General features: G+C 32.3%; 4 protein-coding genes across 6 annotated transcripts; 3 read left to right on the forward strand and 1 right to left on the reverse strand.

The window, feature by feature from the left end:
* Positions 1–315: 315 nt before the first annotated feature.
* Positions 316–4505, forward strand: LOC111876416 (shaggy-related protein kinase epsilon). Of its 2 annotated transcripts, none has more exons than XM_023872937.3 (12): positions 316–732; positions 2015–2204; positions 2322–2414; positions 2486–2545; positions 2645–2917; positions 2994–3122; positions 3202–3342; positions 3426–3476; positions 3559–3654; positions 3756–3839; positions 3962–4064; positions 4169–4505. In XM_023872937.3, the coding sequence occupies exons 2-12, from the start codon at positions 2085–2087 to the stop codon at positions 4249–4251; spliced, it is 1233 nt and encodes a 410-aa protein (XP_023728705.1). In that variant the 5' UTR covers positions 316–732; positions 2015–2084; the 3' UTR covers positions 4252–4505. The 2 variants fall into 2 exon arrangements, with proteins under 2 accessions (XP_023728705.1, XP_042755261.1); XM_042899327.2 differs by having other exon boundaries at positions 319–732; positions 2010–2204.
* Positions 4506–6279: 1774 nt separating this feature from the next.
* On the forward strand, positions 6280–10179 carry LOC111876414 (DEAD-box ATP-dependent RNA helicase 14). Its single transcript, XM_023872936.3, has 8 exons — positions 6280–6495; positions 7311–7645; positions 7733–7879; positions 7960–8298; positions 8380–8730; positions 8824–9101; positions 9185–9514; positions 9590–10179. Exons 2-8 carry the CDS (start codon positions 7334–7336, stop codon positions 9846–9848), a joined length of 2016 nt encoding a protein of 671 aa, XP_023728704.1. The 5' UTR covers positions 6280–6495; positions 7311–7333; the 3' UTR covers positions 9849–10179.
* A 93-nt stretch (positions 10180–10272) lies between these two features.
* LOC111876419 (phosphoenolpyruvate/phosphate translocator 2, chloroplastic) lies at positions 10273–12476 on the reverse strand. Of its 2 annotated transcripts, none has more exons than XR_002845011.3 (9): positions 12044–12476; positions 11838–11960; positions 11570–11722; positions 11409–11494; positions 11214–11298; positions 11026–11145; positions 10876–10953; positions 10624–10764; positions 10273–10526 (listed from the first exon to the last, which is right to left on the reverse strand). XR_002845011.3 is itself a non-coding variant. In XM_023872944.3 (9 exons), exons 1-9 carry the CDS (start codon positions 12404–12406, stop codon positions 10456–10458), a joined length of 1209 nt encoding a protein of 402 aa, XP_023728712.1. In that variant the 5' UTR covers positions 12407–12475; the 3' UTR covers positions 10273–10455. The 2 variants fall into 2 exon arrangements, 1 of the variants encoding a protein (XP_023728712.1); XM_023872944.3 differs by having other exon boundaries at positions 10624–10753; positions 12044–12475.
* Positions 12477–17422: 4946 nt separating this feature from the next.
* LOC111876412 (uncharacterized) lies at positions 17423–19981 on the forward strand. Its single transcript, XM_023872933.3, has 9 exons — positions 17423–17797; positions 18196–18504; positions 18628–18661; positions 18771–18971; positions 19059–19148; positions 19244–19309; positions 19384–19475; positions 19577–19624; positions 19817–19981. Exons 2-9 carry the CDS (start codon positions 18197–18199, stop codon positions 19932–19934), a joined length of 957 nt encoding a protein of 318 aa, XP_023728701.1. The 5' UTR covers positions 17423–17797; position 18196; the 3' UTR covers positions 19935–19981.
* Positions 19982–25622: the final 5641 nt, after the last annotated feature.

The raw sequence follows: 25622 nt of genomic DNA on the forward strand, positions 1-25622 counted from the left end.
GCTTCATACAGTTTTCCAAATTATGCATAAATTCCATCAGTTTACTCACGTTTACCAAATTGTTTTACAGGGATTTGACACAAACTTAGCATTACTTAGAGGAATGTACAAAAAAATAATCGATATTCAACAATTCTCTTTTGACTTTGACTCATTTATTATCCATTTATCACGACACCAATGAACGCGGGTTTATCCAATATTTACGTGTATTTATTGATACAATCAGCGTATAAAGAGTGAAGGGTGTTAATGATTTGAATTAAAGGTAGCAATGGAAAGCTCGGTAATAAAAGAAGCACCCTCATCCAACCGTTATAAACTTTGATCCCAGTTAGATCAACGGCTACAAAGCCTTTTACAGCAACATTAATACCGAGGTCACCGTTCAACAACTTCCACGTGCATCCTAGGGCCACACCGGCCAACGTATACGGACCTCTAAACTCGCACCTAAATCCAATTTCATAAAACCATTTCAAGTCCGCCCTGCAACAAATCACGAAAGGGGAAAAACCATCCAGCTGCATCCCGAGAAGATCCACAGATACCATTGAGTAGCACTCGTACATGGTTAAACCTTGTAAGAAAAATCTCTGAAGCATCATAGACACCGGCTTTACCTTCTCGCTGTAAAGAGCGATTGCAAACTTTTTGAGGTTTTTTGCTCTGGCGTTGAATTTGATCGGCGTTTTTGCAGATTCATCTTCATTTAGCTACTACATCATACAGGTGTGTTTTGTAATTCTTGTCTATTTTTTTTGGATTCAGTTTGTTGTTTATTTTGTGATCTTGGGGATGGATCAGAAGTTGACTTTGATTTTAAAAGTGAGAAAGTCATGAAACGTTCAAGCTCTAATTGGACCTCGGACCTCAGAAATTTTGGAACCTCATTTTGGCAATAAACGGTTTTGCGTTCAATTTTTACTAAACCCTCGTTATTGGATCACTTTTAGTTTTAGCTTTTTGAATGTAAAACCCCTAATGTCAGTTTTAGTGTAAAGATACGCCGTTGGATGGGGGAGTTTAGAAATTTAAGAACAGGTCGTCAAGCTCCAGCAGCTAGGCAATAGATTTATGAAGGATCTGGAGAAGTTGGGAAGGAAATTTACCTTCAAAGAACGAAGAATGTATAGATCCCGACTTATTGTTTCTTTGCTTTTTCTCCGACGGTTGCTTATAAAAAAGATTATAGTTTGTAGCTACTAGTTTGCAAATCAAGCTATAAATAGCTAGCTTTGTCATGAATAAATGCAGCTGGAGCTTGGAAGTGCTTATAGAGAGAAGTCTGAGGCATTTATTAGATAATATGGTAGGTGTTAGAAATGAAAAGCTTATATACACAAACATGGATACCAAAGGAAGTACTTCTGATTGACATTAATTAATCTGTATCCAGCCTTGTTTCTTCCTGTGTAGAAATTGGTTGACATGGGTCTTGCCCTTTCTGTTTCTTCCTATAATTTGCTGTTTCTTCCTATAATATGTATTTTTTGTTTTTCAAAGAGATGCTTGATCATCTCTTACAATGTCTGTGGTGAAACTTTTTAGGTACATGAATATGGATGCAAAAAGTAGTTATTGGACACCCTAGGCAGCTGGAATGTATAATTAATGATGTATTTTGTCAATATGATGAATGCTTTGAGTTGCTGAAGTCTGTGTGTTTCCAAGTATTATACTGCCTGCGATGTTTCATGTTTATACAGCTTCTCATTATTTTATTTGAAAATGAACTTTTCCTGGGTTAAGTACAGAAAAGATTGAGGAACAAAGGAGAGTGAATAGCTGTCTGATTGTTTAGAAGAGCATTACTTTTGTTCTAAGGTTACATATATCAACAAAGGAGACTAAAAATGTTTTGAGTATTAGTTGAATATCTTAAATTCTCTCCAATAATCACAGAATAGGAGAATCTTGTTGATAAAAAGATTTTCTGATATTTGTATGATAACATATTTGTTGTGGTTATGAAGTTGATATTATCTGATGAGATGTGTGTTATACAGAATAGAGGCGTTTTATAACATGAGTGGTGCTTAAGCATTATAAAATTACATTCCCCCAAGTCGGTATCCCAGAAGATGGCTTCTGTTGGAATGGCTCCGCTGACAGCTGAAAAGGTTGATGGTGATTCAATGTTTGTTGACAAACTGCCTGAGGAAATCAATGAAATGAAAATCAGAGACGACAAGGTGGAAAAGGTTGTCTTTTTTTTTTTTTTTTTTTTTTTTTTTTTTTTTTTTTAACACTTTTCTATATGTGCATCTTTTGTACAATGAATTCTGACACACATAAATGATAAACCTATCCTGTTGTAGGAAATGGAGGCAACTGTGGTAGATGGAAATGGCACTGAAACTGGTCACATTATCGTTACTACCATTGGAGGCAGAAATGGTCAGCCCAAACAGGTAAAATGATCAAATGTCAGTTAGTTTTTGTATTTATATGATATAAATTTGGTTGAGTTTTTATGTTTCAGACAATAAGCTATATGGCGGAGCGTGTGGTGGGGCAGGGTTCTTTTGGAATTGTATTTCAGGTAATAAATAAATACTGTATAAAGGAAACACAAGATATATATATGATGTGGAATTACTGTTTTATTTACCCTGTGGATCTGGGAATTGCACTTGTGCAGGCGAAATGCTTAGAGACTGGAGAAGCTGTTGCAATTAAAAAAGTATTGCAAGATAAACGATACAAGAATCGGGAACTGCAGACAATGAGACTTCTTGATCATCCGAATGTTGTTTCACTCAAACACTGCTTCTTTTCAACAACAGACAAAGATGAACTTTACCTAAATTTGGTTCTAGAGTATGTACCTGAGACAGCTTATCGTGTAGCAAGGCACTACAGCAAGGCAAATCAAAGAATGCCCATGATTTATGTCAAACTATACACGTATCAGGTATATTAATTTGTTATTTTTTTCTTCCTAAAAAGTTATGTTATATTATGTAATGAGGTTTGGTTTGTTTTTTCAGATTTTCAGAGCACTTGCATACATTCATGCAATCGGTGTGTGTCACCGTGACATCAAGCCTCAAAATCTTCTGGTGAATCCGCATACTCACCAGCTCAAACTCTGTGATTTTGGAAGTGCAAAAGTTCTGGTAATATTATATACTAATATTAATATATTAATATTAATATATCTTGAATTTGAATTTAATTGTAAGTTGTAACAAACAGGTGAAAGGGGAACCAAATATATCGTATATCTGTTCACGATATTATCGGGCACCTGAACTCATATTCGGGGCAACTGAATACACCACTGCCATTGATGTCTGGTCAGTCGGTTGTGTCCTCGCTGAACTTCTTCTGGGACAGGTTCTTTCTCTGCCTCTTTAGTCTTTACTTCACCTCCTAATTATTATATTTTTTTTACAATATCCTTTTGTACCTTTTTCTAGCCCTTATTCCCTGGTGAGAGCGGAGTTGACCAACTCGTAGAGATCATTAAGGCAAGTAATTTATTATGCTTTTTTTTTCTGAAATATACAAGTTTTTTATTTTTATTTTTTGAATTATGTTATATGTGTGTAGGTTCTTGGTACACCAACTCGTGAAGAAATCAAATGCATGAATCCAAACTACACAGAATTTAAGTTCCCACAAATCAAAGCTCACCCCTGGCACAAAGTGAGTTTTATTTTATATTATATATAGAAGAAGCCCGATTTGGGGTTTGCTTTTTTTTTTTTTTTTTTTTTTTTTTATAAGTTTATAAATGTGATGTGTAGATTTTTCACAAGCGGACACCCCCAGAGGCTGTAGATCTTGTTTCAAGACTCCTCCAGTATTCTCCCAACTTGAGATGCACTGCTGTAAGTGAATGCATATCTTATCTTCTTCCTTTTTGTTTTGTTTATTATTTATATGTAGGCACATCATATTCTAGTTTCCATGGATAATAAGAATAATAAATTGAACAAACAAATCAAAACAGTTGGAGGCATGCATCCACCCCTTCTTTAACGAACTTCGTGATCCAAGCACCCGTCTTCCAAATGGCCGCCCCTTGCCACCCCTCTTCAACTTCAAGCCTCAAGGTTAGTTCTGTCTTTTTTTTTTTTTTTTTCTTTTCATTGTGATGATGGAATTCCTCCCTCCTTCCTTTATAACTGGAGGTTGATATAATTAATTGATATGACAGAGCTAAAAGGGGCATCTTTGGAACTTCTGGCTAAACTCATACCTGAACATGCTCGGAAACAGTCTCCCTTCCTTGGCTTCTAAGTTGTAATCAATCGCTTGCCTGCCTGCCTAATTTATTGTTTGTCCTCAGCCTCAGATATATAGCAAGCAAGCAAACAAGCAACTGTGGTTTATTAATGTTTATGTTTAGTTTTTTGTTGAACTTGATTGCTTTTGTATTTTGTGTTTTATATCATATGCATATGCATATGGTGAAACTTATGTAGACCTACCTGTATGGAGTATGAATTATGAAGTATGATTTATATGCAAAAATCTGTTGTGGTTTCTTATTATATCCAGTGCTTTAAACGGGAACCAAAGACCAGAGTAGTTGTCAACAATGGCCAATTTTATGTTAAGTTCTAAACCAGATTCAATCGTACGGTTCAAAGAAGAAACCCGGGTTGGACCGGTAAAAACCGTTTGAATAGGTTTATTAGACTCAGATAATTTGATTTCACTTAGCCCTTTAAAAAACGTCCGTCTATTTCCAAAGAAAATTGACTAGCTCGACTGATGAGGTCATTTGGAATGTATACATCTCAAAAGCTAATGTACACCACTGTCAAATATAGATTGACGGTTGAACTGGGAATTGATCAGTAGACCGATTCAACTCAAAAATCGGTCACATACTATATTTATTGTTGGTCACATACTATATTTATTGTTGAGTTTTAGATTGTACCTTTATGATTGTAATTGTAATATTTATTAACACTAATCACAAAAAAACCCAAAAATGATATATAGATTATCATTATTGTATTTTTTTTAATATATAAAAATGAGTTTTTTTTAGTGAAAGGGATATAGATAATATATTTATTTTGAGTTTTTTAATAAAAAAATATATGTTTTTTCAAATTAATTTGGTATATATATTTATATATATAATCTTTAGAAAAGTCTTTAAACTTTAACCATATTAATGAAAATGCCTTTACTGATTATTTATTTATAATTTTGCATTGAAAATTGGCATTAACCGGATACAAGAGTTATTTTGCAAATATTATCGATATTTTAAACTTAATTGTAAAAAATAATCGGGGATAGTTTTTGCATTAATGAATCCAAACTTTAGAGATTTTTCTACATATTTTCTATTTATTATTGTTTAATTTTTCGGTTTTTATACTCACTTTTTCAATATACATTTTTGTAGGGATTTTTTTTAAAATTTTATTTTATAATTACATATATATATATATATATATATATATATATATATATATATATATATATATATATATATATATATATGAAAAAAGTGAATATATGGCTGTCATGTATGTAATATTAGGTATAGAACCATCAAAATTGAATTCATTTTGATTAAAAAACATAATTTTTTTCTTTGTTAGCTTCTTCCTATTACTTTTAAGCTCATATCATTCCTAATTTCATAATTTATCTCCAACATCTATGTATTTCGAATGAGTTTTTTTTAGACCTCTAGTAGGCTTTATCGCTTTCTTTGACACCTACCATATATATACTTGCATGGTCATTTTTGATGTGTTATGAGAATAAATTTATTGGGTTTTTAATGAACAATTTTAATTTTTCACTATAATTTTCTATATTAAATTTGAATATGAAGATTTATAGGTAGTTGATAATGTATTTTTATACATGGTTTGTGGTGTAAAATAAAATATTTAAACCTCCATAAAAATATGTACAGAGTCTATCATCTATCCTAATAGTGAATATAAGAAAGATGGTAGAGAGATTTGATTGCATTTTGTTAAAACTATATAGTTATTGATGGTTCTATACCTAATATTAGGTACATAACAGTCACATATTCCCTAAGCTCTCTCTCTCTCTCTCTCTCTCTCTATATATATATATATATATATATATATATATATATATATATATATATATATATATATATATATATATATATATATATATTGTTTTTTTTCTTCTTCTATGGTTAAGCTTATATTTCACTTTTTCGCTTTAACAACTATATTTTGTAAAAACTTATGGATCAAAAAAACTTTACCAACGCCATACATCCTGGCTCCTACCATCGATTCGCATCCTATTATAAATACCTTGGCCTGACTCGGGCGTTTTTCTTTTCTTTCCACGCTTCTCCGGCGAAGCGGGGTTTCCTCTCTTATTGACATGTATACCTCCATAACCACCGAGAGGAAGATCATTTAGAGAAATAAAAGAGGTTCTCCCGTTTGTCTAACGTTTGTCTCTGTTTTCTGACCTAATCATCCATCTCTGCTTTAGGCATTTGAATCGTCACGCCTTCTGGTAACATTTTGCTTCGTCTCCTTTTTATTTTTTTTATTTAGGGTTTTTGGTCGCGTTTCAGATCTATCGTCAAGGTTTTGGTACGATGATAAAACCCTAAGCTAAATGTGGCTGTTTGTATCGCGAAATGGCGTTTTTTTCAGGGTTTATCTCATTTGCTCGGAGTTTGTTTTTTTGAAATAATTGTGCAAGATATTTATGAAGTAAATATGAAATGATTTTTGAAAGAAATGTAGCATAGTTGATTTTGTTGCATCTCGAACCCATGAGCATATAAACGAACGCCTCCGGATTGTGTATTGCATGCGTGTAAGGTTATCTTGGTTGCGTAGGCTGATAATTTTTTCTCAATGATCCCGATGCTTTAGCTGTGAACACTTTTGAGGAATATTTTATTGCATTTTAAACCACAAAACAAGGAAGCCATTTTGTTAGCTCTATGCTTACGGTATAGACCATTAGCTTGGAATTGGGGCTTTTTATGGTTTCCTAAGAGGCATATCATAGCATGCGTTGCTGACTTTATCAAAACTAATTAGGCTTTCATTTTTAATGCCATGTATCATAAGTGGCAGAATTTTCAGGGTTTTATATATTAATGACGAACCACCGTTTCTATGTAGTTTTACAGTGGTTTCATAAGGCCTTGATAGAATGTCAAATCAACAACAGCAAGGCTGTTGGGTTTGTTCTCATTCATTCAAATGTATGAGCTATATTGTTATTTACATCAATATTCAGCTGTTATTTGTAAAGTTTTGCAAGTTAAACTTCCTCTGCCTGCTGCAATAGTAACTTGTATGTTGTTTTACCAGATATTTGAAATTGCTTTGCTGAAATGGCTGCTGCTGCAACTAAAACTTCTGCTGGTCCACGCTATGCACCAGAGGATCCTACTCTCCCCAAACCATGGAGAGGGCTAGTTGATGGTAACACCGGGAATCTTTACTTTTGGAATCCAGTGACTAATGTCACCCAATATCAGAGGCCCTCAGTGCCCAAGGAAGATCCACCTCCACCAGAAGTTCAGGTGCAACCATCTTCCCAAGATGACAATGGCGTTGCTGCTGCTTCTGATGATGTTACACATGAAAGAAGTGGGAATGGTGGATCAAACTTTTCTTCCGAAACAAATTGTCATTCTTGTGAGGTTTGTGTTGAACGTATTTTTACTGTTCCATACTTCCATATTATTGTTCTCAATGAACTTATGACTCTTGTTCTAATCTTATGTTAGACTACACAAGATACATATGATGCCCCAAAAGAGACGGAGACGGTTGCTTCTGGGCAGGGAGGGCCCCCTTATCAAGCTCATGTCAGATCGGCTGGAAGTGGTTTATCACCAGATGCTTATCGCCAAAAGCATGAGATAACTGTATCTGTAAGCACGAAATACATGATATCATTAATAAGTTAATTGTAAGCTGTCTGTTATGATGATGCAAATGCAAAATTGTTCAGGGAGACAATGTGCCCCCACCCTTTACATCATTTGAAGATACTGGTTTCCCTTCTGAGTTGCTTAGAGACTTACTCCAAACAGGATTCTCTGCTCCAACTCCCATACAAGCACAGTCATGGCCAATTGCCATGCAAAATCGTGACATAGTAGCAGTTGCCAAGACAGGTTCTGGAAAGACTTTGGGTTACTTACTTCCTGGATTCATTCACCTTAAAAAAACGCGCAAGAATCCTCAGTTGAGTCCAACTGTTTTGGTTTTATCACCCACAAGAGAATTGGCCACACAGATTCAAGATGAAGCTGTCAAATTTGGAAAATCATCTAGAATATCTTGCACGGTATTATGCTGCCTGCTATTAAATCTTCAGTAAATAGTAGTTGAAGTTTTTATTTAATGCAGTGTTTTATAATGAATGCAGTGTTTATATGGAGGAGCACCAAAGGGTCCCCAGCTAAGAGATCTGGCAAATGGGACAGACATTGTGGTTGCGACACCTGGGCGTTTGAATGATATTCTTGAAATGAGAAAAGTGAGCCTGAGTGAGGTGACTTATTTGGTGTTGGATGAAGCAGATAGAATGTTGGACATGGGATTTGAACCTCAAATTAGGAAAATAGTAAATGCGGTCCCCACGCGTCGTCAGACTCTTATGTACACTGCCACCTGGCCGAAAGAGGTGCGGAAAATTGCAGCTGATTTTATGGTTAATCCGGTTCAAGTCAACATCGGAAACATCAATGAACTTGTTGCCAACAAGTCCATTACACAGGTAGCAATCTTTCTCTTTCTTTATAAATAATAATAATAATAATAATAATAATAATAATAATAGTACTTGATGATGTGATAATTTGTTTTGCAGCATGTGGAGGTTGTGGCTTACAATGAGAAACACAGACGATTGGAGCAAATACTGAGATCTCAAGAACCCGGATCTAAGATTATTATTTTTTGTTCAACAAAGAAGATGTGTGATCAGCTGGCGCGTAATTTGACCCGCCCGTTTGGTGCTGCTTCAATTCATGGAGATAAAAATCAGGGGGAGAGAGATCATGTGCTCAGTCAGTTTCGCTCAGGGAAGTGTCCTGTGCTTGTAGCAACCGATGTTGCTGCTCGTGGACTCGACATCAAAGATATCAGGTATACGTATTTATTTTTATTTTTAATCAATTACTAGTAATTTATTTATTTATGTATTATTAAAACAATTACATGTTATGCAGGGTGGTGGTAAATTATGACTTCCCTACAGGGGTTGAGGATTATGTACACCGGATTGGAAGAACTGGGAGGGCAGGGGCTACAGGAGAGGCTTACACCTTTTTTGGTGACCAAGATGCAAAACATGCATCTGAGCTTGTTAAACTTTTGGAAGGAGCAAATCAACGTGTCCCTAATCAAATCCGTGAAATGGCTTCACGGGGTGGTGGAATGGGAATGGGTGGTGGCAGATCTAGGCGCTGGAGCTCCGACACTGGTGGTGGTGGATATGATTCAAGCTATGGTGGTGGAAGAGGTAGCTTTTCCTCTGAAAAAAGCGGAAACCGTGACAGGTATATAAATGTCAACTTTTATGGATGGTGGCTGTTAGTAATAGTAGTAACACAAACCCTATATGTCCATTGCAGTGACAGAGATGCAGGTGGTGGCTATCAGGGTAGGAGCTTTCATGAAACCATGCTTGGTGGTGGTGGTGGCAGAAGCCCGCCCAACAAAGGTGGTTCAGGGTGGGGGGTGTCCAATGACCGTAGTCGTAGCCGTAGCCCGGAGAGGTTTGGTAATGCGCCACCTGTACGAAGCTTTCACCAGACAATGATGGAACGGGCTCGGCCTCCACCTGTATTTAAATTTGGGGAAGCCGATGGGAATAATGATGGTGCAAATTAATTAAAGGCGTTTGTTTTGTGGTCTATTTTGTGTTTTAGTTAATATAAAGTATGGTAGTAGTGGTTATGACTTATGACATACATAGATATGTTTGTCTATTTTGGTTTTGGGAGCTTCTAACATAGAGGGCCAGATGGTGGCCTAATAGCCTATAGGTTATGTTTTTGTTTTTGGATGGATGGATGGATGGATGGGTTATGTCATGTGTAAAGCGTGAGAAGCTGTGCTTGCGTATGCTATGTTCTTTGTAGCTGTTGGGTTATGGTATCTTCATTCTGTTCCCCTTGGGCGTATTATTGTGAATATTAAAGCAGGTTTTTTATTTGCTTAACCCATCAAGTCATTTTACCCTTATAGACTCAAAAGCAAACCATGTATAGCTTTCAAGATTAAGCTGTTAAGCAAAAAAAAAAAAAAAAAAAAAAATTCCAAATATATCTTGGTCATACTTTTTGAGTGCTCTGTTCCTTTTCTAACCAGGGCAGAGGGCGATACAAAAGAAAAGGGAAAATGAGTGTAGAATGTATATATGCACAATTATTGTTTCCAAGGCAAGGCGAATTGAAATGATATGCGATGCTTCAACCTATGAAGCTTGTATTACAAGTCAAGCAGCTTTTGGTTTTATCCGTTTTGCTCTTGAATACAGGAAAACTCCAGCAAGTGCCAAACCAGTTCCTGAAATTAATTATGATGAAGGTGAGATAAGTAGAGTAGCAAATGCAAATTGTAATTGTAAGCAGTATCTGTAGTGTAGTGTAAAATCCATATTTACCAAGGGAGTTTATGGGAGACACGGGTGTCTGAAAGAAGATAACAGAGGAGACGATGACCACCACTCGCTTCACACAGTTCCCCACGGCATGTGTCACTGGATTTACCATTTGTAGTATCATATACGATACCTGTCACTCCTCTCCACATACATACTTTTACTTTAATCATCACATCACATCATATATATATGCTACTATAGTATTAGTAGCATTCTTTGTGGCTAAATGTGGTAGAATTTAACCTTTTTTACCTGTTGATAACTATGAAAGCAGACACCAGCTAGAACAGACCTCACACATAGCTCTCTCACATTCACACCTTGACTTGCCTAACAAGTTACAAGAATCCTTTGTTTTCAATCATGATTCATAGTCTAAAATATTATGTAGTCTATACTCACAGCAGACTGCAGGTACTCTGGAGTAAACTTGAAGCCTTCTAATAAGAACATAAAAGGGATCAACAGGATAAAGGAGATGATGGTGATAACTGAGAACAGATTGATATTGTCCAAAGCTTCCTGTCCAGCTGGTAAATTAGCTTTTTCATAATTGATTTAGGAGTGAAAGCTAACTATATAATCATTACCTCTTTCCTGACCATAAACTTTTTGCTAAGTACATTACGTGATTGGTTGGTGACATTTGAAGCCATTGCACTTCCAAAACCGATCCTGTATAATGTATATATATATTTCATCAAATCAAAATTAGAGATGCATGGTTAACTCTGATTGTTTGACTTAATTAAGAAGTAGGTATGACTACGGGTTGGGTTTGGAACCAGTTAAATGAAGATTCGGTGAAGGATGCCAATGCAACACCACCCACAATAGGCACAAGAGATGAAACCACCCATAATGTTGGTCTCTGTCAACAAACATAATTAGGAGAAATTACCCAATATGATCACTTGATTAATGCCATTACAGTGTATATACTGACCTCTGAAAGTAGAAGTGCAGAAAAGAGAACAGTGAAAAAAGGCTCCATGGCTTTAATTGTGTGAGTGAAGGAAACCGCAACTCTTCCAAGACTTATGTTAGTCAAAAGGTTTCCCATTGTGTGTGCCACTGCCAACATTACCACAGGTACAATCTGACATCACATCATCAACCATGCATTTTATAAAATCAGCTACCTACTCATTGCTCGAACAAACATTTATTCATTAACCAACAAATGAAGCAGTGTAAAAAATATAATTAAGCACCTGGGATTTATAAATCTTGGGTCTTGGATGAAGTTTAAGTGCCCACATAATCAAAATCATCACAGTCCCACACCCAAATTGAAACGTGGTCACTGTCATTGGGTATGGAAAAACCTTAAGAACCTGTATCATGTATCATGTACAAAACAAACCAAATTAATCTCTACCATTTATTCTTATTAACACACAAAAACACAGTTTCTGACCTGTTTGTTGAAGATGTTGAAGTAGATGTTCAAAAGATACCACACTCCAAACATGGCTGCCAGCTGTAAATTCCGGCCAAACTCAGCTGGATTTGCAGACTCACCGGAGCTTTCAGAAGCCCTGGCCACCACCAAATCATTGTAGATTCGTTTTGGAGACAAGAAGGAATAGTAATTATTGTGGGTTTTGTAATTAGAGCTGAAAGTGAAGCCTGGTGTGTTTGAACTTATGCTTCTGCACAGTAAATGGATTGGTGAAGAAGAAGAAGATGAAGAACGTGGTAAGATTTTGGGTGGGTTGATATGCTTTAGGGGTTTTGGGTTTAGACTGGAGCTAGAAAGAGCTAATGCATAGCTCTCCATTGATTGTTTGTGGAACTGAAAGAAAAGATTTTGATCTGAGCTGGAGAGAGAGAGAGAGAGAGATTTTGATTTGCATGGGATATAAATCCAACAATTTACATGTCAGTAAGGTGGGGACATGAATCCCTGCATTACAGATTTATGGCCACCATTCAATTTACATGGAATATAAAACTTACAGTATATTTTTACGTAAAAAAATTCCTAATTGAAATTTGGTGAAGAGTTAATACACCTACAAAAGTTGACATCATTTATATATTTTGTTATTTACTCTTTTTTTGTTAAATATATATAAGATGCAGACAATAGAAATGTTTATTGGAGTATTTTTTAAATGGTACAACTAAAATGCACAAAAAATTGTTGAGGACATAACTTTGAGTTTGAATTTGAGGACAGGTGGATGGTACGTAGTGAAGAGGCTGACATGCCCCGGTCCAGAAGTTTTGAGCGAAATTAAGCCAAGCCTTATATGTCAGATGAGTTGTGTGTGGACACCCTTCCAAAAATTTTATTTCCACTCTTTTTCATTATCTTTAATATTAATATATTTTCATTACAAATTGTGTTTGAAAAAGAATTGCACCTAAAAAGCTATTTGTAATTCTTTATGGGGACCGTTTAGCAAACGAAAATCGATGTTATTACTTATTGTATTTATTCTGAAACTGAATAATAATAAAAAAAACTAATAGTTTTATAGAGACAAGTGATAACTATCTGATTTGCATAAAAGGCTAATTATTTAAATGATCTACTCATTGTAATGTAACATCTTTTCCATGTAGAAGTATTTGCATATTTATTGTAAAATCCTATGAGTAGAATGTATTTTTATTTTTATTTTTTTGTAACCGTCTCTGTAAGTAATTATTTTCGCCTAGTTTATAAAGATTCGTTTGTATTTCAATCAACAACCAATTAAACATAATTCCAATCTAAAATATAATAACATTTGTGAAACTCAAAATTAAGATCCATTATAACCATATGTATTTTTATCCTTCGCCACCTAGCAATATTTTAAAAAAAATAAAAATAAAATAATATTAAAACATAATGCTTTATATTTTTTTTTGTTATGATATTGTATTTTCATATTAAGAAGCGCATTGGACTTCAAATGAAGACTCCAAATTGTATTGGGAAAATGACTTATTAAGGTAATTAATTTTTCAGTTGTTCACATCTGATTAACTATCTTTTTTTTTGTACAAATCTTGGTAACAAATTTGTTGGAAGTGTTTCTATATGACCATTATGACCTGTTATAACATGTTAAATCCTAGATGTGAATGCTTTCAACAAATTCGTTACCTAGATGTGTACAAAAAAAATAGTTACCCAAATATAAACAAAACCAAAAGTAAAAGTAAATTACACGAATAGTCCCTGTGCTTTGGGGGAATTTTTTTTGGTCCCTAACTTAATTTTTTAACTTGGATATCCCTAATATTTATTTTTGTTGCGCGTTTGATCTCTATCTTACCTAAAAAGACTATTGTGCCCTTATTAATTTATTTTTTTAATTAATTTTCTTGTTTATGTATTTATTCTTTATATATTTAAGAAAAAATAGTAGACCCCATATATCTGTATCCCCTCACCATCACATCTCTCATCCTCCTCAACTTCTATTTATTTTCCATCTTTAGTGATATCGACATCTTCATCATTCCTTCTTTTTTCGGTCCTTCAACTCTGTCGAATCAACACCACAATCCACTAAAGATGAAGAGACAGTAGGTTATGGTGTTAGTTCGCCAGAGATGAAATACCAAAAAAGAAGGATGGTGAAGACGTCGATGTTACTAAAGATGGAAAAGAAATAGAAGTTAGGGAGTATAAGAGATGGGATGGTGACCGGCAAGACCCCAAATTAAATTTCTCAAATGTGGTTTCAGGTGTACGGTGAGGAGATACATATATATGGGGTCTATTTATTTTTTTAAATATATAAAAAATAAATACATAAATAAGAAAATTAATTAAAAAATATATTAATAAGGGCACAATAGTCTTTTTAGGTAAGACAGGGACCAAACGCGCAACAAAAAATAAACAATAGAGACCATCCGAATTAAATTTGTCAAATGTGGTTTAAGGTTTATGGTGAGGAGATACAGATATGTGGGGTATATTAATTTTTTTAAATAGATAAAAAATAATACATAAATAAGAAGATTAATTATAAAAATTAATAAGGGCAAAATAGTCTTTTTAGGTAACACAGAGACAAAACGCGTAACAAAATATACAGTAGGGACTATCCGAATTAAAAAAAAATGAGTTAGGGACCAAAAACACAAATTCTCCCAACTTGTTGAAAGTGTGGGGTCTATTAATTTATTTTTACATTTCGTTTTGTTCATATTTGGGTAACTATTTTTTTGTACACATCTAGGTAACGAACTTGTTGAAAGTGTTCACATCTAGGATTTAACCTGCTATAGCAATTCATAATGGTTATATGTGAACACTTTCAACAAATTTGTTACTTAGATGTATACAAAAAAAGATAATTACCCACATATAAACATACCGAAATGTTAATTATCTTAATAAGTCATTTTCCCAAATTGTATTTGGAAAAGAACTGCACCTAAAAATATATGTTCATAATTTTTGGTGTGATCCATGGCCCATGGGGATAGTTTAGCAAGCAAATGTTAGTTTAGAACCAAATAAAGAAACTGTTAGTTTTATAAAAACAAATGATAACTATCTAACCGTTTATTTTATAAAGACAAGTGATAACTATCTAATTTGTATAAAAATAATAAAATTAATTGCTTACTCTTTGTAATGTAACATCTTTAATCTTTTACAAGCAAAATATTTGCATATTTTTTTGTAAAATCCTATATAAGTAGAATTTTGGAAGAGTTTTGTATGTGTCCTTACAAATCAAAATATCTTATTTGTACAACCTAATTTCTAACTATAATATTTATCTTTTATAAACTTAAAAAAAATCTGATTTGGTCAAATGTTTGTTTTAACATTTGTACATTTCATCTTTGATATTTAAAAGAGATTAAGATCAATTTTTTTTTTTTTTTCTTAATGTTGCACCAAATGGCAGTTGTGTCAAAACTTTTACTTGTATATGTCCGAAATGCTTGCATATTTATAAATAAGAAATTATCAGTATGAACATAATTTTTATACAAACAATGTCTTATGAGTTTTCAGCAAAATAATATTTTTTATATAATTTATAAATATTCGTTTGTATTTCAATCAATAAACATCGCAACATAATTCCAATATAAAATATAATAGCATTTGTGAAATTCAAATTTAAGATCCATCATAACCATAGTTAATTTTTTATTAATTTTTTATTTTTTTCGTAGCTAACTAGTAATATTTTTCAAAAAAAATAAAAAATAATAATAAATAATTAATTATAACATGATGCTTTATATCTTTTTTATCATGATGTGTGTTTTCATATTATGCATTGGCCCACTGGACTTCGAAATATTTTCTTAATAATTGGTCATTTGGTTATCATATGTAGGTTTTTCAAATCGTAATAATAAATAATAAAAAGGTACTTGTATAAAACAGACAAAAACATATGTCACATGTAAGGACATTATAATTTTATAACAAATTAAAAATAATCATCGAATAAAAATGTTAGTAAATAAATTTTTTATTACCTATCTATTTATTCATAAAAATATAGTTTAATGAAAGAGTTGGATAAAATGAAATATGTAATTGACATTTAATGAATTAACTTCAAACTATAATAATCCAATGTAGAGGTGCGCAATCTTGATCGATTCTTTATAACCGGCTCAATAAAATTGAACTATTTTTTATAGCTGGTTCATTTAAAACCACATCCCCATTTTGATATAGGTTCTTTTTTACTAAAATCTGTTTTTTCTCTGTTTTTCTAAATAAAACAAACTGAACCAGTTTTTAAACTGAAAAACTCTGATTTTTTAACAAAATTTAACTTAGAAAAAAAAAACAAATCTAACTGAAACTGGTTTCTAATAAAACCAGTTTTTTTTTTTATTTTTTTTTAATTTTTTTATTTTTACCGGAACTTATTTAAAACAAATGTTTGTGAATCTATAAAAATAGAGTTTCAATTAGGGGTGTTAACGGGGCGGTTCGGTTCGGATAGTAATAAAATTGTGAACCGCCATCACGGGGCGGGTACTTCATGTGCACTAACCGAAACCGAACCGAATTAGCAAAAAAACCGAACCGTATAAAGGCGGGTAACTACGGTTCGGTTCACGGGTACCCGCTAAATATAAAAATTCTAATACAATTAAAATTACAAACTTCATTCTAACGATTTCTTTCTAAAAATTACTAAGTCCAAAGAATTATAAAAACATAATGAAGATCAAATAACATACATTATAATTAGTATAATAAATATAAAAATATAAATAGAAGAAAACATAATGTAGAAGTGTAAAATTGAAATAGCCGATCATGATTTTTGTTTGGGATATGGCTACAAGTTTTATATATATATATATATATATATATATATATATATATATATATATATATATATATATATATATATATATATATCAAGCGATTCGGTTCGGTTATCCGCGGATACCTAAGCATCCAAACCAAAACCGACCCGTTGATATCCGGTTTTTTCGGTTTCTGTTTTTTTATGTTTCGGTTTTTTTCGGTTTCGGATCGGTCGGTTCGGTTCGGTTTTTCAGTTTTGCGGTTTTTTTGCACACCCCTAGTTTCAATGATTCAACAAAAAAAAACTTATTTTAATTAATTATTTTAAGAAAAAAAACTATATAATTATATGAAAACACATGATTTAAGAGTGGTTTATTTAAGGACCCAAATTTTGGTCTTCAATAATCACAATCTGGTTTGCTAGAAAAGATTGCAAATTGATCTTGATCTTCCGATCGACGTTCTGTTTAATTATGAGGAAGAGTATGACCCTTTTGACGGTTGACCATATAGACCTTTACGTTATGTATTAAATTCCGTAAAGTAACACTTTTTTATAAAAAGGAAGCAAGGAATCACAGTGAGATATGGATATGATCCATCATTGTTATTTGGATTTTATTATGAAAGTCATGAATCCTGATTAAAGTATTATGCATGACTCATACGCATCTATCTTCGTTATGACACGTGCACAAAATATTGTCAGAATATTCATATGCATCCTTAATATTATAACACATGATTTCTTCGATCTAATAACAATAGTTCTCGAAGGAGAAGGAAACCCCGAGTTTTCTTCCACCATTAGCATTTGATTTAGCAGCTGTCCTCCAAATTACAAATCCTTTTGGTGGTTTTGATTCATAGAGAACTAAGCAGAAGATGCAGTCCAAGTGTTTGTTTTAATTCCTCTCCAAGGTACGTATAACCGCTTTCAATTTCTCATGTCATCATCTTCTATCTCTATGGCTTTGGCTTTGCTTTAGATAATCGCACGCAGATGCAATGGAATTATTTTATTTGGGTACGTGTTGTGTGTGTGTGTAGATGCCTAAATGGTTAAATGGCCATTGAACTGTTATCTATCTATCTCATCTCATCTCATCTGGGTGTTTTACTTGTTAATTTCTCAATCTTGCTATATGCATTTAGCTTGTTGCTCCTTTTGAATTTAGATCGTGGTATAATAAAATGTTAACTTGAAGGTTATATAGTACGTAGGATCAGATGAATCAAATTTTGCAAAACAAATCAATCAAATCCTTTTCTAAATCAAATACCCAAAGTTTTTAAACACTATGTTATGTATCCTGTAGGATGGAGGTTGTATTTTCCGGTGACACTACTCGCCTGAGTTACTGGTTGACCTGGGATTTCTTGCTCTGTTTATCATCAGTGTTTACCTCCACAATCACAGCATCAATCCTGATATGGAAATATGAAGGTTCAGACAACACAGAAAGAGCTTCTTCTCTGTATGATGGTGAATCATGGATGCCATGTCTGAAAGGACTAAGCCCTTTTTGGTTAATGGGTTTCAGAATGATTGCATTTTGCTTGATTTTAGCCGCTTCAATTGCTGATGTCGCTACTCATGGCACCAACTTATTTTACTATTACACCCAGTAAGTAACTCATTATTATTATCTCCATTTTCATCTACTACTACTACCACAAACTTGCAATGAGAATGAGTTGTTGCTTTTTTATAATTATTTCTCTAACTTACAACTTGTGTTTGTGTTTAGGTGGACTTTGATTTTGACAACAATCTATTTTCTGGTATTTAAATTATCACTTATAATCAATTCATGTTGATTGAATATTAATATATTATTCAAGTGTCGTCATTTTCTTTGACATGGTTTTTTCATTTGTTGTTTCTGTTTAGTTTGGATCGGTGTTATCTGCTTCCGGATGTTTCCGGAAGGACAAGAATAATATGTATAATGGTCATAGAAAAGATATAATAGACACAGAACAAGGAATTGGAATCTATATGCCTCTCAACCATGAAGTAAATCTTCAAGAGGAATGTTATTTCTCACAAACTGCTGCAATTTGGGGATACATTTTCCAAATTGTATTTCAGGTACTTTAACTTTAAAATAATAATATGACGATATTAATTACCCCTTTGGAAACCAATCTCATCTGAAACTTAATTTTTCCTTCACAGATTACTGCTGGGGCAGTGATGCTGACTGATGGTGTTTACTGGCTAGTAATCTTTCCATTTATTAGCATTTCAGATTATGAAATGAGTTTTGTAAGTCTTTATAATTACTTTACACCCATTGTTTGTGATTTGAGAGTTTTGTTATGGTGTTTAAAGATTTTGTTGTTGTTTTTTGTTAAAACCAGTTAACTGTTGTTGTTCATTCACTCAATCTTGTTTTGGTGCTAGGAGACACGGCCATGAATAGCTTGGTAAATTTCTTCATCGTTAATTTTTTTTTTAATTCATTTGAAGTTTAAAAATTGAAATGAGACTCTTGTTTCAGCATTTGCCATGGTTCAGAATTTCATATTTTATCTTGTTCACTGTGTTATATGTGATCTTCGAGTGGATTGTCCATGCCTTTGTTGAAACATGGTAATTATATACAAAACATCATTAAGTTAAATAAATAAATCTTGATTACGATTTATTTCTAAAGTACATAATGTTTTACGTGCTCTTATGATTTGTTCCAGGTGGCCATACCCTTTCCTTGATGTATCTGCCCCATATGCTCCTATGTGGTATGCACATATATATATATATATATATATATATATATATATATATATATATATATATATATATATATATATATATATATATATATATATATATATATATATATATATATATATATATATATATATATATATATATATATATATATATCATTTCATTATTTCTGGATAACCAAACATGATGATGAAATGCAGGTACTGGATGGTTGCAGTGTTGCATCTTCCATGTTATGCTTTGTTTGCGTTGTTTGTGAAAACAAAGTACACAGTCTTGTCTCGATGGTTTCCTGAGTCATATCAATGTTTGAGATGATATCTGTTTTAGATTGCATTAATGCTCTTTTACAACAAATTAATTTCATATTCATTAGATTATTGCACTCTTTATTCTTTTCAAATCTGACAAGGTTATTTTAACTTTTTGTTTGAAATGTAGTTAAATTGTTCAAAATAGATGCTACATTTTTGGTTTTTTTATATATATGTCTTTCTATAATATAATACAAGTTGCTTGTTATCTACTCATGGTTATAAAATATAAGTGATTTTAGTTGTGTTCAACGTTATATTGTAACCATCATATGATATATTATCATTTAATAACAATAATATGGTTTAATTATGATTGTTTTGTGACCTTTGTGGGAGATAATATTTTTGGTGAATGTATACTATAAACATTATTAATTTCGTTAAAAATGAAGAAAAACTCGAATACTGCTGATGTGATTTTTTATACGTAACATCCCTTGCATGGGTTTATCTGAAATAGCCTTTAGTAAATTCCATTAAAATATTTTCAGAGTTTTAGTTGCAGAAAAATAGTCTCAAAGTTTAAATCAAAATATTTTCCAAAGTACAAAAGCAGATAACGGTCCCAATTAAAAATTTCCAAACATTTAGTGGTTTAATAAAAACTTTTCTTGCGAGAGTGTCACAACAGATATTAAAATAAGGTTTATGGAAACATTAAAACCAAAGGTCTTCTAAATATCCAAAGCTTACGAGTCTCCTAAGCTTCTGACAATATCTACTAACTTGCAAAATTATTATGAACAAGTGAGTTAGACTATGGGGAACCTAGTGAGTACAATGTCAGGGCTAAGCATTATGGACAATGTATGAATGAACACTTTGGATCATACACCAATGCCTAACCCATACCTTCTCAAAACAACAATTACCAATTTGGGGGCAAAAACATATATTTTAACAAAGTACATTGTAATTTATAACAATTTCCATACAAACTTCACGGTCGAAGTAGTACCTTTGAATAATCAAAATCCAAAATAGAAGTAATTAAACAAATAAATACTCATGTGAGCTAAATCAGGATAGAAATCCAATTTACTAAATTCAATGGTTCAAAACATCCAAGAAGCATATGTATTGACTCGGGTTCAAAATCCAAACATGACAAAAAGGGGTTTCATATACCCATAAGGTTTTCTTAAAACATTTATATTTCCAAAAAAGACAAGTAAGTCCCAAAATATATAAAAGGGGTAAAACAAAATCAATCCCAAATAATCAAGATGCAATGCATGCAACTACTCCCAACCCCTTGTCAATCTTAAAGTCCAACCAACAACAAATATCGGATGTAAAGAAATCATGACAAACAACCAACTTTTTGTACTCACAACCGAAAACAAAATAATGATGGTCGGGTGTGAAGAATGCACGACAGAACCGAGTCGCCCTTACATCCACAAACAAGGCACTAGAGCCATCCAACCTAGGCCACACGAGGGGTAGAGAGTCTCTACTCGTGTACATGAGGATTATCTAGAAATATACTAAAACAAACAAACAAACAAACAACTGTGCATTGGGTATCCGGGACCACAAAGTCACATCCATCCTAATATGATATGCATGTATGCAATAAGTAGTGCCAAAATCTCATTTCTCAAAATAAGCATTTTAGCTTTATACCAACCAAATGCATTTCTGAAAAAAATAATTTCATGAATACACAAATAATCCTCATACGGGCAACTAACAATCAAATATATGCTGGATAGTTTCAAAACACAAACCCAATAATAGGGGATGTGTATTCCTAGAGGTTCTAAAACGGGAAGTCAAGAATATGTGAATTCTTACTAGCGAAGAATAAGATAAAGCCCTTTAATCCAAAACATGCCCTTTATTTAATTAAGGGTGTCCCCGAATTATATAATATAGTATCAAGTATAGGAAAACACTTTATACATAGAATCGAAATCATATTTATATACGTACTTTACTTCAATTAATGAGAAACACATATAACATAATCATATAGTGGGTACAATGTTCCAAGGTAAAAGTATTAAAGTACTCACATTAGTCCTAAGCTTGCAACACTAAACTCTTTCTTTATTTAAGTTACACATTTGATCTTTCTCTGTTGAATCACCTCAAATGAATCCAAGTAATTCTTCCTCCCTCTAAGCTTGGGCACCTCTTAGACACCACCTATTTTCATTTCCAAGTATTTGTTACCAAAAGGACTAAAATACCCTTTTAAGATCTTTATTAATTAGACTTTCCTCATAAGCTTTTATACTCCTATAGATATATACATGTTATTATTTTCAAAACCCAAAATGGCCCATTAACTCACTTATTAAGTTATTAATTCAAAAACTTAGTTTTTATGGTTTCAAAACCTTCTTCATGTTAAAACAAGAAATTAAGTGAAAACCGTGCGCGATTTCGAGCCCGAATGGAAACGTTATGACCAAAATAAGTTTTTTTGTTGGTGACATGAAATTAGAACACTAGACACAACCCATGTCAAATTGACACGGCCCATGTCGTGTGCAACAGGTCAAAAGTGGCCCAATTTTTACTTTTATGCATCCTATTTTGGTTCTAATGCATCCAAACATTCTACAACTTACCTAAATGACTCAAGGAGTTTCAAATACATGCTAAAACACTTCACTTGGAATAAGAAAGGATCCCTAAAAGGTTCATATCCGTGGAATATAAATTAAACCCCAAAACATACTACAAACTTCTCTTAAAAGCTTAATGAGGTTATGGAACTCAAATTGCACCAAAAATCACTTTGTGTGAAGATGAATTTCAACCAAATGGTTTAGTACCAATATAGAACTTATAATATATGAAATTCTTGGAGTTGTGGAAGGTTAAAACTCAATCTATGATTAACATTAAGCTTAAAGCTTTTCATGAACTCCAAAGAAGATTTTTCTTCTTCAAAACTCACTAAACACCAAACCAAGCATGAATTTTCATCAAGACCTTAAAGATGATGATTAAAAATCATGAGAACATAAATAAAACTTCATAACTCATCATAATCCATGGATTTAAGATCTATAACTCGTTGGGTTAGAAACCCCCAAATTATGACCAAAACCCAGTTAAAGCCAAATTTGAGTATAAATTAGAATAATGGATAATGATCTAAAAAGATTATATGAACATGAAACACCATGAATCCTCTAATTAGATGATAAATTTCGGATTCCACCATTAATGGTTAAGAAAACCCGCCAAATCACACCCAAACTTTCAAATCTCACAACTATTAGCTAGTTGGAGCTTAAAGATGGATACAAGAGTGAAGCTACGTCATAAAACATAACAAATGAAACCTAGATTCAGATTTGAAAGATCTAGGGTTTGAAAACCCATTTAAACAATATCAATTCCCAAAATATACCAACTATTTTCCATTGAAGATAGAAGATGGTTCTAGATATGAAATCATAACACAAAGCTTATTTGAACTCTATAATTAGAAGATAAAATTTTATTTTCATAAACTCAAGAACCCTACAATGAATTTAGAGGAGAAAAGGGATGAAATCTACATCTAGATGCTTGAACTTGAGGGGATTTGACTAAGGTTTCATCAATTAGTATAGGAGTCATCAAACCAACATTGAAGAGAGGAGAAATCGCCTCCAAATGAGCTCAAATGGCTAATGTGAGTGAGAGGAATGGGGAAGAAGGTGGCTTCAAATAACACAAGTTTGGTCATTTATGCAACTATGGTCTCTCATTTTCTAGATATTTCAATAAAGCTCCCCAACTAATTTAAAGTTAGTATTTATTCACATATGATCCTTCCCCACATTAATATTGACAAAACTAATCCTAGTCACTTATTAGGCAAATTCCTAGTCAAACACAAGTTTTGTTAATATGACACAAATGACCCTTCTAACCAAAATATCATTCGTTCGACACTAAATTCCTATTTTATTTTAATTGTCCACTAGAACATGATCTATAATTATAATAATAATAATTTGATTAAATTTCAGTTATTTATTTATTTATTTATTGCAATTTTATTAGCTTAAAATTTTATTTTACTAAATGTCCAAAACATCTAGTCCCAAAAATAGGATGTTACACCATATAACGTAAATAATCATGTGTATACTTTTTTGCTGACATGTATAAATCAATAATTATTTTGTCGACATGGGGCGTATTCGACCCACAACTATTAGGAGCTCCTAGATTTTAAGAAAAAAACTCGAAAAAAAAAATTTGTTTGGCAGCATGAACTTTTACCTTTTAGGTTAAGCAAAAAGTTCTAAATCCAAAAGCAACTTCAACTAGTGTTTAACAAAAAAACTCTTTAAGATTCTAAAAAATTGACTTAAATATCCTTCAAATAAATAAATCATATCCATACTTTTGATAATTATCTATATGATTAAATATATATATATTGTTTACAAGTATGATGTCTTTATTGAAACAACTATATCAACAATTTTTATAATCTATATATTTTTTTGGAACGACAAATCTAACTTACTTCTATATTACTTCTGATTTCACCTATGTCCCATACGGGATTTGAATCCTCGACATCAAGGAGAGAGAGAGCAACACTTGATAACGTTGGTCTAACGCTGGTCTAGAAGCCCTTTAATACAAATTTTATAATTTATTAATCTTTTTCTAATTAATAAATATTTATTATATGAACTTATAAGCCAACATTAATATCATATAACAAATTGTTTCTTTTAGAACGTCGAAATAATTGTAATATGTAAAAATTGTTTAGTATGGGATCTTACAAAATTGAAAAATCTTATTTACTTTATTTGTAAAAAAATAATCATTTACGTTATTTTTGACGTACTAGCTGAAAAGTTAGGCTACATTTGGCGCGTTACAAATAGCTTATTTTTCAAGATTTTTAAATTTGACAAACCAAAAAGTAGCTGATAAACTAGATTTTAAAAAAGTTACTTAGAGTAACTTTTCAAGATTCTTTTTTAATTTACCAAATATACCCTTAACTATAAAAACATTTTAAATGTTGTTTAATATCTTCCAGCTAGCTTATCGGCTAGTTTTTACAAAAAATCATGTTTTGTTAGCTAACATTTAGGTTATGTTTGATGTAATAGCTTAAAAACTAGTTGTTAGCTGAAAAACTAGTTGATAACCGAAAAGTTAACTGTTATATGAAAAGTAGTTGATATATATATATATATATATATATATATATATATATATATATATATATATATCTGAAAAGCTAGTTAAAAAATAATGTTTGGTAAAACTAACTAATATATAAATAACATAAAGAGGCATTTAGAAGGCATTTAGAAGAATATTTTTTCTATAATTAATTAAGATATATATTTGGAAAACTTTTAAAAAGATATGGAAAAGCTAGTTTAAAGAAGCTTTTAAAAAAAACTAGTTTATAAACTATTTTTTGATTTGTCAAACATGACAACATAAAAAAAAACTCAAAAAAAAAAAACTAGTAAACAACCTAGTTTTTTAGCTAATAACCAACTTTTCAGCTACCAACCCTAGTATTTCCTAGTGGTAGCCGATGACGACGTTCATCAACGTTGAGACGGGAAGAAGAGATAAAGGGGATGAACTTAGGGAAGGAATGATGATGAGCAATGACGGAGCTACATAGGACGTTGGGGGTACTATAACATCCCCAAAAGAATTATTATTATTATTATTATTATTATTAATATAT

This window comes from Lactuca sativa, chromosome 2 (genome assembly GCF_002870075.4).
Source record: "Lactuca sativa cultivar Salinas chromosome 2, Lsat_Salinas_v11, whole genome shotgun sequence".
In the NCBI taxonomy this organism is placed as follows: Eukaryota; Viridiplantae; Streptophyta; class Magnoliopsida; order Asterales; family Asteraceae; genus Lactuca; species Lactuca sativa.